General features: G+C 47.7%; 1 protein-coding gene across 1 annotated transcript in view; it reads right to left on the bottom strand.

Moving 5' to 3' along the window:
• The window catches only part of TEX11 (testis expressed 11), a 3,096,519-nt gene that overhangs the window by 2,390,506 nt on the left and 686,924 nt on the right, over window positions 1–19,089 (bottom strand). The window contains exon 5 of the mRNA XM_069612434.1: window positions 9,040–9,119. Within this exon, the coding sequence (XP_069468535.1) occupies window positions 9,040–9,119 (80 nt within the window). The remainder of the gene's footprint in view (window positions 1–9,039; window positions 9,120–19,089) is intronic.

Raw genomic sequence — 19,089 nt, 5'->3', positions numbered from 1 at the left:
AGTCCGTTATGCAGTCCGTTGAGTAGATCCGAGGTCAAATACCAGTAGAAACAATAACAAGATCCAGGGCAATGGTAACAGATGCAGGGAGAAGGACGAAGACAATCCGTGAAGCAGTCCGTGGTCATAGTGCCTAAGTATCCAAGGAAAAACAACACGCCAAACAGTCCTTACAAGAAGCAGCTGAGAAGCACTGCTTTCGTGGCTTCCGATGCTTTTAACTGCTAACTGCAGTCACATGATGCGCATCACGGAAGGGTTAAGAAAATCACGTGATAATAGATGATGAATGTGATTGGTAGTAATTCACCTCACGTGATGCGTGAATCTCCGTGTTCCACGGTGGCGATGCAAAGTATGCAGAAGTTTCCATGGAAGTTGCCACAGCAATGAGGGTCGGAAAACTCCCGGAGAGCCAGTCAGCGCTCTCAATTGTCGGGCGGAATGCCGCTTCTTTGCGTCCTGATGAGAGGTGACTGTTGTGCCAGGTAGGTACGGGCTGATCTGTGTAATTGTGGATTGTTTAACAGTGCGTAAACTGGGAGATGTGACAGTGCCCCCCCCTAAAGGCCCACGACCCTATGGGCAGGAAGGATGTTTCCGATGGAAACAAGCAACCAGGCGTGGAGCATGAACATCCCGGGAAGGGACCCAAGAGTGCTCCTCAGGACCGTAACCCAACCAGTCCACGAGGTACTGTAGCCGACCCCTACTAAAATGAGACCCCAGAATGGCACTGACCTCAAAGACATCAGGAGAGGAGATCGAGACAGGGGTAGGGGGTGAGATGACACGAGTAGGGGCAAGGCAAGGCTTGAGCAGGGAGACATGGAAAACAGGGTGTATACGCCATGCAGAGGGGATCGAGAGGCGTAAGGCCACAGGGTTCAGGACCTTGGCAACCCTGTAAGGGCCAATAAACCGAGGAAGCAACTTGCGGCAGCCAGGGATATGCAAATGGCGAGTCGATAACCAAACGCGGTCACCCACCTGATAGTCAGGGGCTGCCACCCGTTTCCTGTCCGCTTTCGCCTTCAAAGACACTTGGGCCTCACGTAAATGGACAAGGGTTTGAGCATGAACCGAGACAAGGTTGCGGGCGCAGGCATTAGCAGCAGGAGCAGCAGAGGAATCGAAATCAGGGAAAGGAAGGGTTCAGGGATGTTGTCCGTATAGTGAAAAGAAAGGGGAAAAGCCTGTGGAAGAATGTCGGGAGTTGTTGTATGCGAACTCAGCAAGATGGAGTAAATTCAGCCAGGCGTCTTGAAACTGAAGGGTCAGGCAACGTAAGTATTGTTCTAGGGCCTGGTTCACCCTCTCCGTCTGCCCATCGCTCTCCGGGTGGTATGCGGAGGAGAAGCGGGCATCAATACCAAGAAGTTTAGTAAGGGCTTGCCAAAAACGTGACATGAATTGTGAGCCGCGATCTGATACTATGACCTGTGGTAGACCAAAAAGACAAAAAACTGATTTGAAGAACAACCAGGCCAGTGTAGGGGCAGTGGGTATACCCGTACAGGGTATAAAACGGGCCATCTTGGTGTAAGAGTCAACGACTACCCAGATTGTGGCATAACCCTGTCTGAGGGGTAGATCCGTGACAAGATCCATAGAAACAGTATGCCAAGGTCTGGGAGGAATAGGCAAAGGCTGGAGAAGACCTAGTGGACGGCCCCGGCGTGATTTGCACTGGGCACATATAGAGCAGGTGTTTACGTAGCCCTCCACGTCGCGCTGCATCGATGGCCACCAGCACCAACGTTTCAATAGCTCCAAGGTGCGTAGCTGTCCAGGGTGTCCATTGATGGCGGCATCATGGGACCAACCAAGCACCTGATTGTGTACATCACTCGTGGGGAGAAAGAGTTTTCCTTGAATGAATGGTAGTCCCTCCTGAAGTACCAAGTCCCATTCTGCCAGTGAGTGTGGATGTTGTGAAACCCACTGCCTGATGGTGGATAGCATGGGTAGGAATGGAGTGCATATACAAATGCCATGACCTTCACCTAGTAGTGTATCAGGAAACAAAGATAGGGATTTCCCCCCAGGAGAACGAGAAAGCGCGACCGCCTTGCCATGGGTTGTACCCGGCCTATGCTTCACCACAAAATCATATGCTGCAAAGAAGAGGTGCCAGCGTACCTGTCTGCTAGTCACGCATTTAAGAGAGGCCAAGTCTTGTAGGTTCTTGTGGTCTGTATACACCACGGTCTGATGTTTTGCCCCTTTAAGATGGTGTCGCCATGTCTGTAATGCATCTTTAATGGCCAGTTATTCTTTTTCGGTAACCGTGTAATGCGTTTTTGACGATGTGAACTTTCGCGAGTGATACGCTATGGGATGCAGCTGTCCCGTGGCTGAACAAGGTTGAGAAAGCACTGCCCCTAGTGCAAAGGAAGAAGCGTCTGCTTCCAGGACAAACGGGAGTACCGGATCAGGGTGTTGAAGGACAGGGGCGGTGATGAATCTGGATTTAAGGGCTTCAAAGGCTTTTTGATGCACCGACGTCCAACAAAACGGGACAAGAGGACTGGTCAGGGCGGTTAGTGGGGACACAATGGAGGAAAAACTAGCGATAAAACGCTGGTAAAAATTAGCAAAACCAAGAAAAGATTGTAACTGTTTGAGGTTGGTCAGGGCAGGCCACTCTATGATAGCACAGACTTTTGACTGATTCATGGATAGGCCTCCGGGTGTTATGTGGAAACCCAGAAAATCCACCTCCTTAGTGTGAAACAAGCATTTTTCAGGTTTACCGAACAAGGCATTTTTCTTGAAACATGACAATACTTCTTTAACATGGACGATATGTTCCTCCAAGGAGGAGGAGAATATCAGGATGTCGTCCAAGTAGACCACTAATTACATATCAAGAACGTCACTGAACACTTCATTGATGAAGCATTGGAATGTAGCTGGGGCGTTGCATAAGCCGAAAGGCATCACAGTATACTCGAACAGGCCTTGTCTGGTACAGAACGCCGTTTTCCACTCGTCTCCACGACGCATGCGGACCGGGTTGTACGCGCCCAGAAGGTCTAATTTGGTAAATATGGATGCACGTGTCAATCTGTCTAGCACTGTGGAGATTAGTGGAATGGGATACCTGTTCTTTATGGTAATAGCATTCAGCCGTCTGTAGTCCACACAAGGACGTAAATCTCCTTTTTTCGGCACAGAAAAGATGGGACTAGCAGCCGGAGAACAGGAGGGTCGTATATGGCCTAATCGTAAAGCTTGTTGGATGTAATCCTTTAAGGCCCGTTCCTCTGATTGGGATAAGGAATATATCCTGCCCTTGAGTATCACTGCATCCGGGACTAGATCGATGGGGCAGTCGTAGGGTCTATACGGTGGTAAACCTTCTGCTGTGACCTTGTCAAAAACAGTTAGGAAGTCATGATACACAGTGGGGATACCAGCTATTACAGCCCCCACAGTATGAGTTGTGGTAACAGTTGGGACTGTTTCTTCCAAATGGGAAGAGGCCCTGGCCCCAAGAATACTGGCAGGAGAGGAGAGTGTATCAGGTTCCGTCAGACAGAAATGTTGGCACGCCTCGGATTCAAAAGTGACCTGACCAGTTCCCCACTTGATCAACGGGTTATGTTGTCTCAACCAAGGAATGCCCAGAATGATACCGAATTGTGGGGTGGTGATAAGATCAAACGACATTATTTCCTTATGGGTGTCCTGGATTACCACCTCCATAGGAGCAGTCTGATGCATGATGGGGCCAGAAGCAAGGGAGGTGCCATCAACTGCCTACATCGGTTCTGGGTGTTCCTTCTTGATCAGGGGTAAGTTGAGATTGTGGGCCAACGTAATGTCGATGAAGCAGCCAGTGGCTCCGGAATCAATCACTATGTGTACAGGGTGTGTAAGCTCCCTAGTAGGTCTCAATGAGGCCTGGACCACAATAGGTCTGATGGGACCGAAAATGGGTTCTGTGGGGATCATGGAAGTGCTCGCCCGTACCCCCGGTCTCAAGGGCGAGCCTTCTGAAAACCCGGATTCTTGTTTCTTGGGCGATTCTTTCACATAATGCCCATTGATACCACAGTAAAAACCGGCATTATCTGTTCTTCTGCGTTCCCGTTCAGCCTGAGTGATGGGACTCCGAATCCCACCGATTTGCATGGGTTCAGGATTAGTGGTTGCCAAAGCTGGGGATGACTGATTGGAAAAACCGGACTCTGCCGTATGCTCGGATCGGCGAGCATCTACCTGCAGTGTGAGGTCCACTAGATCTGAAAAAACAGAGGGAAGGGCCAGAACCACTGAGAGGGCATCTTTCATAGCATTGCATAGACCTCTGTAAAACACAATGGCTTTTTTCTCCTCCTGCCATGAGGTCTCTGCAGCAAGTTGGTTAAAACGAGTTATATATTCGATAAGTGTTTGCCTGCCTTGTGTAAGATCTAATAGTTCCAGGTCTCGAGATTGTGCCTTATACCTAGTATCAAATACCTTAGCCATTTCTGTTACTAGAAGGTCGAAGTCATATAAAGCCGGATGATCATTTTCCAATAACGGGTTTGCCCAGATAGCTGCCACACCTGATAAATGGGAAAGAAGAAAAGCAGCCTTGGTGACGGAATCAGGGAAAGCCTGGAAAGCCTGGGGTCGACATAAGAAGTGAAGTTTACACTTATTCAAGAATGTGCAGTACTTTCTGGGATCACCCTGAAATCTTTCTGGGGCAGCAAGAGGAAATGAGGTTGGGAGTACCAAAGGTCGGTCCTAAAGCCATGTCGGTCCTAAGGGCCGCAACTGCCTGCATTAAGGCGGTCACAGGGTCCCCGGTGGAGGGATTCATAATCAGAACGACCAGGAAGGCTTCTCAGTCTGTTCTGATCTTGATGGTCGTGCAGATTAATCAATACCTCCGTCTCCAAGTACCACACAGGCAGAATGACCTATCACTGCCTGTGCAATCTGTGAGCCGTCAATCTGGAACTATGAACGCCAGAAGGACCCCCTGACCACTGCAAGGCAATAGGTGGTTATCAAACAAGGTGAAATGTGGATAATGCAATATGAAAACAAGTTGTAATAAGGCTTACCTAAGTGTAATGTAAACAAGGCCACAAAGGATGGTATGTATCAGGGGACCAACAGCAGAGTCAATGGGTCGGGTATCCAGTGAGGCTTGGATAACAGTTCAACACCTGGGTCAAGATGAATTTGGACAAGAGGAAATTCTCAACAGTCCAGAATACGAAACGAGGTAAAAAACCAGTGGTTTCAAAAGCCAAAAGTTCCAGGCAAAAGGCAGTCAGTTATGCAGTCCGTTGAGTAGATCCGAGGTCAAATACCAGTAAAAACAATAACAAGATCCAGGGCAATGGTAAAAGATGCAGGGAGATGCAGGGAGAAGGACGAAGACAATCCGTGAAGCAGTCCGTGGTCGTAGTGCCTAAGTATCCAAGGAAAAACAAAACGCCAAACAGTCCTTACAAGAAGCAGCTGAGAAGCACTGCTTTCGTGGCTTCCGATGCTTTTAACTGCTAACTACAGTCACATGATGCGCATCACGGAGGCGTGAAGAAAATCACATGATAATAGATGATGAATGTGATTGGTAGTAATTCACCTCAAGTGACGCACGAATCTCAGTGTTCCTCGGCAGCGATGTGGGTATGCGGAAGTTTCCATGGAAGTTGCCACAGCAATGAGGGTCGAAAAACTCCGGGAGTGCCAGTCAGCACTCTCAATTGTCGGGCGGAATGCCGCTTCTTTGCGCCCTGATGAGAGGTGACTGTTGTGCCAGGTAGGTACGGGCTGATCTGTGTAATTGTGGATTAACAGTGCATAAACTGGGAGACGTGACAAATATTCCTAGTGCACCTAGAACTCAGTGACGAAGTATCCTTCATCATTTCCTGAATTTAAATGTTGAAAAACCTTTTTCTGCAGCTAGAAATGTATGCAAGTGTGTGTGACACCAAGGATAACAATGAGAATTCTTTGCTCAAACTAACTACAAAAGGGCCTTCCATGCTGTTTTCTCAAGGAGATCGCGGGGCACGCTAATACAGTAGATAAAAGGATTCCCCTGAGTCTCACGGAGGTTCGTCGTGACCTTCAGGCGATTTGTCTCGACGAAGAGTGAACTGCGGTTGGTCACCTAGGGTGTAGTGGCCGTCTATGCACCCTCCACCTCCCGCTTGAATTGCTTGACGACCTCCAGACGCTGGTAGTGCATGACCAGGCTGATATTTGGGTGTTGAGTGGGGACGACTTTAAAAAGGTTATGGACTTGGATCAGGACTGCACCCACATTGGCAATAGAAGCACAGATACCCCCTTCAAGCTGTGCTCCTTCACCACGGCCATGGGCTTGGTAGACACATGGAGGATGCTGCATGCTTCTGAGCAAGGGTACTCATTCCTCTCTGGGGTGCACGCCTTTATGTCACAAATTGACTACTTTTTCATCCCACATTGGATCACTCATAGGCTTCTCTCACTGAGATTTCTGGCTAGGGGAATCTCAGACTACTCTCCACCAATTATGGAACTCAAAAGTGGCAGTATTAAGCCCACTGTGATGTGGCGTCTCAATACGTACTACCTAGGCTTCCCAGAGTTCACAGATGGCCTGTTCTGTGCAATGACAGTGTATTCCACCATTAACGACTGCACAGTTGACAACCCAGCCACACTGTGGGAGGGCTATAAAGCGGTACTCAGGGGGTAGGCGCTCTCGCTGGTGTTGGCAAAGCGGAGACAGCAAACACAATCAATATAGGAGGCATACACAGGAGGCTTTGTCGACGGCACAGGAGCTGCTGCGCAAGGTGTCCTTAAACCACGCCAGACTGGCGCATTGGGCCTTACGCAGTCAGATTCACAAATCAGATGACAAGGCCGGGAAGATGTTGGCGTGGTTGGAGAGGCGGGAGAGGAGGAATGGATATGTGTGTGCCATACAGGGTAGTTCTAGAGGGGTGATAATGGAAGATGGGCAGCTTCACCCCGACCTCAGGGAAGCTTCCATAGTGGTCCTACCCAAAACGGGAAACCTTTCCGAACAGTGCACCTCTTATAGGCCAATATCTCTCATTAATGGGGAGGCTAACATCTTGGCGAGGGTTCTGGCAAACCGTATACTTGGGGTGATATGTTCTCGGATTTATCCAGACCAGTGTAGGTTCATGTCTTCTAGATCCACTTGCATGAATTTTCGGAGGGTGCAATTCGCCACAAGTCAAGTTTCTCTGATACATGATCCGCTGGCGCTCCTGTCTGTGGACTTCGAGAAATCTTTTGACTCCATTCGTTGTGATTCCCTTTGAGAGATAATGAACGGCATGGGGTTTGGGAAAAATGTCTTGTCTTGGGTTCGCCTGCTCTATAATTCTCCTGTGGCAACTGAGTCAATGGGAGGTTCCCTAGGATCTTTTCCCCTGGGGCGGGGAACAAGACATGCCCTTTTGCCCTTGCTATTCACCCTGGCCATAGAGCCGCTTGCAATTAAGCTCAGAGTGGATCCAGCCTGGGGGGATTTAGATGGCCTTGTGGGGAGTGCGGGTTTCACTATATGCTGACGATCTGTTGATTTACATGAGCAACCCCTCTGTCTCTTGTCCTGTAGTGACTAGGATACTCATGGAACACTAAGGGTTCAGCGGGCTCCAAATAAACTAGCAGACGTCAGTTATTTTCCCAATACAGGGAGGGGACTGGGCCATCCCGCGGACTGCCTTTATTTGATCCCGACCTCAGTCTTCAAGTATTTTGGAATTCATATGAGCTTGTGCCGCTCAGATTTCCCCCGGCTAAACCTCCACCCTGTGATTGAGAATTTGCTTTAGACACACTGCACTGGCAATCTCTCCCGTTGACATTACTAGGTAAGGCGGCTCACTTTAAAATGTTAACACCTCCAAGGTTTTGGTATGTGCTTTAAAATGCTCCGCTCCAGGTTCCCACCTCAGTCTTTAACAAGACTGAGGTTACTCTTTGCTGGTTGTTATGGGGGGGGGGGGCGGAGTCATGTATTTCCCTCAGAATGCTGAAGCACTCAGTCTAGGAGGGTGGAATTGGGCTGCCCAATCTCCAGTGATACTATTGGGCTGCACAATTGGGTGTGGTGAATAATTGGTTGCACAGAGACCCCAGATTCCCCCACATCGCAATTTAAAAGCGTTGGATGAGCGGACATTGTCCACACAAATTCTGTACCAGGGGGAAGGGGGAAGACGACACCCCCACCAATGTTACAACATACACGACGGGTACGGTCTGATGCACACAAACACCTAGGGTTTTGGGGTGGAGGGGGCAGGCGGACCCTGGATCAACCTCTCTGGAATAATGAAACTCTGAGTTTTGCGCGCTGAAATAAATGCAAAAATAAATAAATAAATGTTTTGTCTTTTGTGTTGCCCTGTATTTTGTGGAGATGAAGGACTGGTACCAATTTGATATTTCTTTGCTGTTCTGTTACTGGATTTAAACAATACTTCTCTGATGATTTCTAATCAAGCAATAATGCATGTTTTTGTTTATGTTATCTTTTATAAAACAATAAAAAGTTATATTTGAAAAAAATCACAATTAGGACCCCATATTGGAGAAAGTAAAATGTGGTCATGCTTCACAGCATTCAACTTCATAGGTGTGAATCTAAACGTCCATTCCAATGATGACAAACAGCTGCAAACAATTTTGTAGAGGGAGAAGCTAAGCTAGTACCATCATGGCAGGGGCTTGTAAAACATGTTAATATGGGGGTCCACATGCTTCAGGGCTGGAGCATATCAAATTCCTTATTTCAAATATTATTTCATCTTTTACTTTAGACAATATATTAAAGGTCTCAGTTACTTTGCACAGGAAGTTATTTCAATTAAGTTAATTTTCATTGCTTGTGGGCACAAACATCTAAGCATTTATTGGTCTACATTACAATTCATCTATCATTTGCAGTGGGCTCACGCTCCACAAACAGTGATTAACACATTTAATGAATATTATCCTGAAGTATTATTCGACCCACAATCCACTTTTAATTCTCTGATTACTTCTTACCAGAATTTGTCGTCTTATGGTTCCTTCTGAACGGTTAACACCCTCACAGCGACACACCAGCTTGCACGCAACATGGCGCACTGAGAAACAAAATAGATATTGGTCATTAGGAGGGGCCTCAAAGGGGGAGGGCACTATCCGTTGTCAGCTTAGTTCCACAGTACTAGAATTCCTGCTGGGAGGTTGCCCCTCTTTTGCATGCACTACAGGCTCTCTATCCCAGATACCTAGAGACGGAGAGGGAGTAAGTGTAGAGAGGGGAGACTAGAGAACCAGAGGGGGAAAGGAGAGCAGAGAGAACAGATCTGAGGTGTGGAGGGAGAGGAGAGAAAGAGAGAGAGAGAGAGAGAGAGAGAGAGAGAGAGAGAGAGAGAGAGACACCCCGAGATAGCCATCCCTGACTAGGTCACTAGAAAAATCTAGATGGAGTCAGATAGAAAATGCTTCTGCCTTAATGCCATCACTAACCTCAAGACATGGCTTAGAGATTAGGGCATCCTGGGCAATAGTCCTGACACTGCACGTCTCATGTCAGGGTGTTAGGGAAACCTGGGCTAGGTGGGCGGGAGACCCCTCAAGTACGAAGAGAAGGTTTCAGGAGAACACCCATAGTTTGGAGACCATGAGCCCAGCAACATTTGGACTCTATTGAATAAAGGATCAATACAAAAACATAAACTGTTCAATGGTGTTCCATCTATGATTGACAACTTGTTAAGTTGCCTCTTTGACATATCATAACCATGAATTAATTAATTAATTCATTCATTCAATCATTCATTCTATTTGTGTCTCAAATGTTTCCATAAGGAAGGTTTGTCTATAGCCCTCTGTTGAGGGGTCCTTAGTGAAGTAACATGGTTAGACCAAACTCTCGCAGAGGGTAACATAGGCAACCAATAAGACTACACGCTTAGGTGGGGAGGGGCTGGTAGCAAAGTACAATTAGACACATAGACAGTAAAGTACATCACACTTTGTCTCTGTCTTTGGCTCTACATTTGTGTAGTATTGCATTAGAGTAAAGAAATACACTATCAAATAAATACTCTCTGTAGTACACCAATAGAGCAAATAAAAGAAAACAGAGTTAATAATTATACATTAATTCTATCCCACTCTAAGAAACACAATATAGTGGACTTCCCTTAAAGGGGAGTCCAATTCTAGAAATGATGGAGGAAAAATGGTTACAGTGCATAGGAAACCAGGCACAGGGGGCCTTCCAGCAGTAGGTAAAATCAGGAATGCAGTACTGGTCCAGAATAGGTCCAAGTTCACCCCTGAGACGGTTAGAAACAATGTAACCGCCAGTGGTTACTGTAACACAATTATTCACTATGGATAAAAGTAAACTGTATGCAAACATGTATAATCAATCATTGGTACATACTAAAATTCTACTCCTTATTCTAGAAACTCAAGGGTCCCAAAGGGGAAGCAGCAATAAAATGTCTTAGTTCAAGCAGGTACCTTCTCAAATCAGCTTACAGGTGTTAGTAACGTTTCCAAAGGTTCTCCAATAGCAATCAATATGACAAACCCAATGGGCCTGCTGTGGTCATGTGAAAAGGTTGTATGTTCTTGCCGGCTCCACAGGTGCAGCAGGAGGGGTAACCAGTAAAAGGGGATGCTTGTTGGACCCCCAGGATGCATTGCATCCCAAGGCTCTAGAACTAGCAAACCAGGACTCCAACTCCCTCTGCAACCAAAGGGAATTTTCCAATGGGAAAACATGGTAGAAGAGAGGGCTTCAAAATCTGTGATTTAGGACCTATGGGTTAGAGCAAAGTTTCAAAATGGTGTTCTGCCATTTTGGAATCCCATCCCACCCCCTGTTTGTCTCTAGCCAGCATGTAATACCCTCCTTGCATGTGAGTGCTTGGAGGCATCGGGTTATGAAATTCGTGAGTTTAGAAATTGGTACGTGGAAGAATGTAGTGCTATTTCCCTGAAGTAGCTCTGTATATCTTATCACAGGGAGCACTGTCCACACGCCGCAGTTCAGCACACAGTCCAACGCGGTATCACCCACAAGGACTAAGACTCGACTGACCAATGCCACGCATAATGCACGTCTATACATACTGAAAGAATCATAAATGCATGCCTGCATCCGATTACTGTCATTAAAAAAGTATGTAATCACTGGCGCAATACTGCAAATTTGCAAAGCACAGCTATATCATGATTACCTTACAAGAACCCCCACCAATATTTAGGCTCCTTTATCCCATTTTTGCCCAATGCGCACCAGGACGCCACAGCCGCATTCAGCCCTGCTAGCAACCAATCGGAAGGCACAGCCCAACAACCAAAAGGGATGCCGGCCACGGACCAATGGACACTCGTTTGACAAACCATACAATGCTTAGGGTTTTCACTCCCCAATTGTAGCTGATCCCGGAGGCAGACAGATATAACACGAGAGGTAAGATGCTCCCCAAGCTCGCACACGGCACCTTTTGCTTAATTTAGCTTCACTTTAATTTAAGTGCAGGTGCATCACGCAACTCAGTCACCACCTAATTATAACCCTGTTGTCACTTCTGACCCAGTGGGAGCCTTGTCACGCCACAGTGGCTACCTCTGAATTAAGCTAAGAGGCAGTCGGTGGGTAGAGATCCAGACACCCACGGCACCTCCCTCCACAAACCCGACCAAAATACCAACGAACACACAAGCAACCTTGCACACCAACCGGATCAAAACGCCTGCGCGCACTGCTAAAAGCACTTGGGACCCTTCCTACACTTGCCACCTCCCTGGGGCACCTTGTAGGAATGGATACTGGGCACCAATACCTTATTCACCAATACTCACCTGAATCGCCGTCTGCACACCATGGCCAACCGGCAATTAATAGAACAGGCACGGCGCAAAAAAGCCTTATGCGTAACATCATATGTATTCACGCACCAGCGTTCCCATGATCAGAGCCCACAATAATAAAACCCAACACGGCATAGACCTAGATCCCGGCCATCACAATATGAGTCAGCACTAAGTATACTATATGCATCCTCTGCACATAAACCGCTAAGGCCCTTCCCACGGCAGCCGCTCCAGGCCAGTGAGTGAAGGGTCCCAGGGCACCAGTGCCCTAATTATGATAATCACCTCGAAAACTGAAACCCAACTGGGCACATCACCACTGTCGTGACTGCACAATGGAAACAACTGATACCATGAATGAACTGATCCACGGAATCATGTCCTTTAACTATTCCTATTAGCTCAGCCATTGGGTCTGAAATATTCACAATAGTTTACCATAATTGCTTATTCATAGGTATTGACCTCTTCCAAACCAGGCACTGGGCGGACTGAGCCCTTGCTATTACAACTACCCAGTAACTACCTGACCTGCCTGCAACAAGCAGGAACCAAGACAATCCCTCTATATTACCCGCCAGGTGAGATCCTTTGCAATAACTCAATTGTTACCAAACACTCTAAACCAATTAGGACCATTGCCAACCAAACTTACGGAAATCTCTTCCTTTCTCTCCCTAAACATGTACTCAATACTGTTTATTGAAAATTGTTTTTCACTGAAAAATGTCTGAACCAATCTGTAAATCACTATGAATCTGTATATATATCACGATCACTGGGAATTAAATCACCCACGCATAATATGTCCAAACACAAATGTCACACGATATCAACACAATCACGAATGGTGAATGCCCGATCTTGGGACCACATTGGCACCAAATATGTATCCAATCCATATGTATTCAATAATTATGAACGGTAGTCTAGAAAAAGACCTGTTAGGTCGAAACACGTGTCGGCACCACCTGTTATATCATCAATTGATGAATTTGAGACAATAAAAGATTGGAAAAAATGCAAATCACAAACCTTGTGGAACTACATTTTTCAAGCACAGCAAAAGGCAATGGGGTAAATCCCAGCATAAGGAATTGCACACGCGCCGAATGAGTGGAAACCATAACAATTCTCTCTGGATAAACACAATAGGCCCCACGGGCCTTTATTCAAGTTTCCACCATCTGGCTGCTAGTGCAACGATAACAAAGATGGAGGGCGCGGCAACCCATGGTCCCCGGTGCTCTTAACACTCTGTATATCTACCCTGCCGGGAAACACGCATGGCCTCTGTGATGAATCCTGCAGAATGTTGGGAAGGGAGCGAACCCATCCACCCCGCTAGGTCCTTCAGGGTGAGGCGAGCCCCATTGGAAGAACTGTAATAGAACAAGGGGGAGGGGGCATCCTGAAGGTCCCCACGCAATCATAATATCATATGCAATTTAGACGTTTAAACATAGTGCGCGCATATAAGTAGATGCCATTTTACAGATATCAAAATAGCCATAGTCATGGCCATGCAGTATTTAGTGTGTTAAGACACAGGCCACAAGCCTAAAGGGGAAATCTGAACAGGCCCAAGCGCGGATGAGAGCGACCCACCCAGCTAACTTTCACAGATATGATATGTTGTGGCATTTATAAGGCGTCTGTACACAAGTGTTTCTAGGTGCGACAAAACAAGGAGGGTGAAACAAAGGGAGGACAAAATAACAATCTTACTAGGTCTTGTGTCATTCAGATTGCGCAAGTGCGGGGAAGAGGGAAGGAGAGAAGTGCCAGGGGGAAGGGGAAGGCGGAAGTGCAGTTAACTCACAAGTGCAGCCAGCGGGTGGCTCATAAGTGCAGAGAGACGGGACAGTAGGGTTGCACATAAAGACCCTTAAGAGCTGGGGAGCCCAGAGGCAGTGCGAGGGCAGCAGGGCATGCAATAGCCTGGGCCCGAGTTCAGAGGGTGACCAGGTGACCAGTGCGTGGAGCAGTCAGGTGCAGCAGCAGGGGAGAGGAAAAGAGAAAGCGGAAGCAAAAAGTAAGGTCTTGAGTTGCTTTCGGAACCGGAGATGGTTCTGCTCAAGTCTGAGAGAGGGGGGGAGGCTGTTCTAGATGGAGGCCCCAGCCGAGGAGATAGATCTGCCTGCAACTCTATGCTTCGAGAAGCGTCTGACCCTCAGAGAGTTGGAGGTGGATGAGTGGAGAGCTCGAGAAGGAAGATGTTTTGGAAGAGAAAGTTGGAGGTAGAGCGGTTCCAAGCCCAGAAAGCCTTGAGGACGATGCAGAGGGTCTTGAACTTGATCCTTGTGTCAAGGAGTTCCCCCCTTCTCACCTGAGTTCGATCTTTGCTGGATTTCTTGATCAATGCCTTCTTGCGTACTGCTCGAGTCTTGAATAAGGCTGCACGAGTCTCTTCCGACTCCAGCGTGCGTTCAAGTACCGGGAAACAAGGGTCCAGGAATCCAGGAAATAACAGGGTGCCCAACTAGCACACGAGTCCAGGAATCAAGAAAGGGAGGAAAGGGACTAGAATTGGGTTAGGGTGGAAGAAGCAAGGGAATAATACCGCGAGCTACGGACACACGTCTGGTTGCTACTTCACAATAGCATTGAGACGCGCGGGCCCGCGGGGGCGTGGCATATTTATGGAACGTACTACATGCGCAGTGAAGGCTGGTGCGAGGCGTGTCACGTGATACGGTCATGTTGGGAGAAACAATGAATGCAAACCCCGCCGTGACAAGGACCAGGAAGTCCAGAAAGGGCGCGTTCTGTGGGTCATGACAGCATGCCTCCTCCGAAAGGCTGTTCCACCAGGTTTGCCCGGGTGTATAAGGTGAAATCTTCTGAGTAGTTGAGGAGTCTTAAGATTAGAAAGTGGTTCCCAGGTTCTTTCACTAGGAGGATATCCTTTCCATTCAACCAGGTATTGAAGCTGACCCCGTTTATACCTGGAGTCACATATTCGAGACTCTTCATATTCCAATTGGTTGTCGACCAGTAGAGGAGGAGGTCGGTAAGATTTCCGGGAGGATTGGTGGTAGGGTTTTAGTAAGGATGTGTGGAATACTGGGTGAATTTTCTTCCAAGAGTCTGGTAGACTAATCAGATCTGAAACCGGGTTGATAATTTCCTTGATGGGAAATGGACCATAGTACCGAGGGGCCAATTTGTTTAGCCGTAGATGCCGGGGTAGTAACTTCGAGGCAACCAGACTTGATCACCAATTGCATAAGAAGGACCTGGTCTCCTTTTTAAATCTGCATACCTCTTAGTCTGAGTTCTGGCCTTCTCTAAATTTTCTTTGGCCTCTTGGTGTACGTTGATGAGGGTTTCAATCCAGGAGTCGACAGTAGGTACTGGTGTAGGATGAGGGAGAACAGAGGGTAGAACTGATGGATGGAACCCTTGGCTACAATAAAAGGGGCTGGTCTTAATTGCTGAATGGTCAGAATTGTTGTAGGCAAACTCAGCCATGGGTATCAGGAGCGACCAGTCAGCCTGAACCTTGGTGGCGAAACATCGAAGATACTGTTCCAGGGTCTGATTAGCACGTTCTGTGGCCCCGTTGGTCTGGGGATGATAACCAGATGAGAGGGCGCATTGGATTCCCAAAATGCGACAGATATGTTTCCAGAATTGAGAGACGTACTGAGGTCCTCGATCAGATATGATCTCGGAAGGGAGTCCATGTAAACGAAATATGTGTTCCAGGAAGATCCCAGCAAGTTCGGACGAGGATGGTAACTTACACAGAGGTGTAAAATGAGCCATATGAGTGAACAAATCTATGGTAACCATGATGGTCGTGTACTCTCGGGAAGGTGTAATTCCACAATGAAGACTGTTGCAATGACTTCCCATGGCCTTGTTGGCAGCGATGGTTGCATTAGAAGACCTGCCGGTCTCTTGTTATCATGTTTGTTTTGACTGCAGACAGCACAAGTTTTGATGTACTGCTGTATGTCGGTTTTCATTCCAGGCCACCAAAACTGTCTTTGTATAAGACGGAGGGTGTTGCTTATGCCACGATGTCCGGAGTGAAGGGTATCATGACAGAGGTTTATCATTCTTTGTTGTAATTTCTGTGTAGGAATGACCAGTGCATTGTCCTTGAATAAGTATCCTTCCTTAAGTCATAGGCTCCATGGATTCTTCCTTGAAATATCCTTCCAGAGGTCAGAGGATTGGGTTTGTACTCGAATTTCTTCCAGGAGGTTGACTGCTTGAGCTACAAAGATCGTGTGGGGAAACATTTTAGGATAGGCCTTGTCTTCAGTAGTTACATAGTCAGGACGTCTGGATAAGGCGTCAGCAATCATTTTTTGTGATCCGGGAACATGAGTGATTTGGAATTGGTATTGGGCAAAGAAGTAGGCCCAACGCGCCTGACGACTGTTCCTGCACTCCAATGATTGTAGAATTTGAAGATTCCAATGGTCCGTGCGGACCTGAACAGGATATCTAGCACCCAGAAGTAGATGTCGCCATTCAGTGAAGGCCTGGCAGATGGCTAACAGTTCCTTTTCCAGGAGGGTATAGTGTGTCTCACTGGGAGTCAGGGTTCGTGAGAGGTAAGCAATGGGGTGTTCCAGTTTATCCTCAAGTTCCTGTTTCAAGACTGCTCCTATGGCGTAGTTAGAGGCATTCGTTTCCACTAGGAATGGGCGATTTATGTCTGGTTGGGCCAGGATGGGGGCTTGCGTGAACTCTGTCTTCAATCGCTGGAATGCTTTGTCTTGTGGTGTAGACCAGATAAAGGGAGTGTCTTTCTTCAAGAGAGCAACAATCGGCTGGACGATCTCGGAAAAGGAAGAAATGAACTTCCGGTAGAAGTTGGCAAGCCCCAGGAAGGATTGAACTTGTTTCACGGAGGTGGGAGCAGGCCATGCCAGTATGGCCTTTACCTTTGAAGGGTCCATACCAATTCCTTCTGGGCTAAGGATGAATCCCAGGTAGTGAACAAAAGTAAGGGAATAATACTGCGAGCTACCGAGCACACGTCTGGTCGCTACTTCGCAATAGCATTGAGACGCACGAACCCGCGGAGGCGTGACATATTTATGGAACGTACTACGTGCGCCGTGAAGGCTGGTGCGAGGCGTGTCACGTGATACGGCCATGTTGGGAGAAACAATGAATGCAAACCCCGCCGTGACAAGGACCAGGAAGTGCAGAAGCGGTGCGTTCTGTGGGTCATTACACCTTGCAACCACAGGGAGCCAGTGAAGAGATTTCAGAGCTGGAGAGATACAATCCCTGGGCTTGAGGCCAAAGACAAGTCTTGCAGTGCTGTTCTGGATAAGTTGTAAAGATCAAAGAGTAGAGGCAGGAAGATTTAGAAAGAGGCTGTTGCAATAGTCCAGCCTAGAGATGAGACAGTGATCATCTGGGGGAAAGTGAGAAAAGGAAGAATACCTCTGAGGAGGTGTAGCTGATGGGTTTGACTTCTCAGAGACATCAGAGATGTGAGAATAGAAGGAGAGGGTGGAGTCAAAGATGACACCAAGGTTCTTAGCCTCACAGGAAGGAGCAGATAGTCTGATATGAGAGAAGAAGCAGAGGTGTGTGAGGGGAGGCTGAAAGAGAGCTGAGTGTCATCCGCATACCATTGAACATTGGAGCAGAAAGTAGCAATGCCATTGGCAAGAGGTGCCAGGTAGTGGTTGAAGAGCAGATGAAAGACCCAATTTGGAACCAAGAGTGTCGGGCGTGAGAAAGGAGGTTGTAATAACTTGGAAGCTGATGAACACCCGAGCCAGCAGGTAAGTTATTAAGTAGATTTATTGTAGTTCAATCCCAGGAACAAAATAAAAACTACGCACCTCCACCTGTTCCAAGCTGCCCCTTGGAACCTAGGTCCTGCCACGACCCAGCGTCCACAACAGATAACTACCTAACACTCCTCAACCCTCAGTGCACAAACATCTTCCCGTCCTAGTCTGCCCCCTAGGACACCAGGGCTGCCACCCCTGGGCACACCCCACACAGCTCAACAGAGCAACAACAAGCACAACAAAAGAAACAGTTCACCACAGCACCCCTAAGGGTACCACAACACCACCAAACCCTGAACCATAGAGAACCAACACGCAAGAATGCGGAACACAGCCAGGACCAACCACCTGAACCCGACACGTACCAAACACACACTAACCACCACGGACCCCTGGTCCAGCTTACTGCCACCCGCAGCACACCACTCCATACCTTGGACCCCAGGCCCAGCCTACTGCCACCAGCAGCACACCTACTGCAAACCTTGGACCCCAGGTCCAGCCTACTGCCAGCCGCAGCACACCTACTACACACCACGGACCCCTGGTCCTGCCTACTGCCACTCACAGCACACCTATCCTATACCATGGACCCCAGGTCCAGCCTCCTGCGAACGCAAAACGCAGCACACTTCACATCATGGACCATTGGTCCAGTCAAACTGCACCATCGCAGCAGCTCACCACTCACCACTCACCATGGACCCCAGGTCCAGCCTCACCTACTGTATCACAGCAGAACGCCTCAATAACCAACCACTCCCACTCCTGCACACCGCAATGTTCACCTCACGCACCATATGCAAACCCCAAAAATAGGATGGTTGGCCTACACGCAAAACATTGCACACATGTTCAAATACAGTGTAAAATGCATCATTTCAGTTGATTATTGGTAAAAGATAACTGTAAGTGCTCAAAAATACTCACAGCACATGACAAACAATGCTGTTTAAAAAGAAGCAGCAATTCAACCCGCAAGTGCCCCCACCCACGAGTCCGTACCACCAATAATGGAAATCCAACCTGCAAGAAAACATTTTTAAGTATTGAACAGTTCCACCTGCAAAGAATCATTGGATGAGTGACAACATATGCAATTTACCGCAATATAATGCAGGAACACACTCAACAACTCATAGCACACAAAATTGCAATTTTTACTCAACCTAAACAATCATCCATACACAACTCTAAGCGCGCGCACTATTCACTCACACGGGCCCATAATACGCACACTCACAACACCCAACACAGCCGGCACACAAAATGTCAACCTCAGTAGCAATAATGTTCTCAAAAACGGAAACGTTCCCCTCCTCGCTGCGGACTGCAGTGAACCAAATCTCGACTGCTTCCCAGCCTGCGCAGTACAACAGACACATTGCAGGGGACAGGGACTCTCCCCTCAGTACCTGCCCTGACACCTGCAGGAATCCAA

Source organism: Ambystoma mexicanum, chromosome 5p, assembly GCF_040938575.1.
Source record: "Ambystoma mexicanum isolate Mex_15411 chromosome 5p, UKY_AmexF1_1, whole genome shotgun sequence".
Taxonomy (NCBI): Eukaryota; Metazoa; Chordata; class Amphibia; order Caudata; family Ambystomatidae; genus Ambystoma; species Ambystoma mexicanum.
This window is presented reverse-complemented; position numbering and strand designations above follow the sequence as displayed.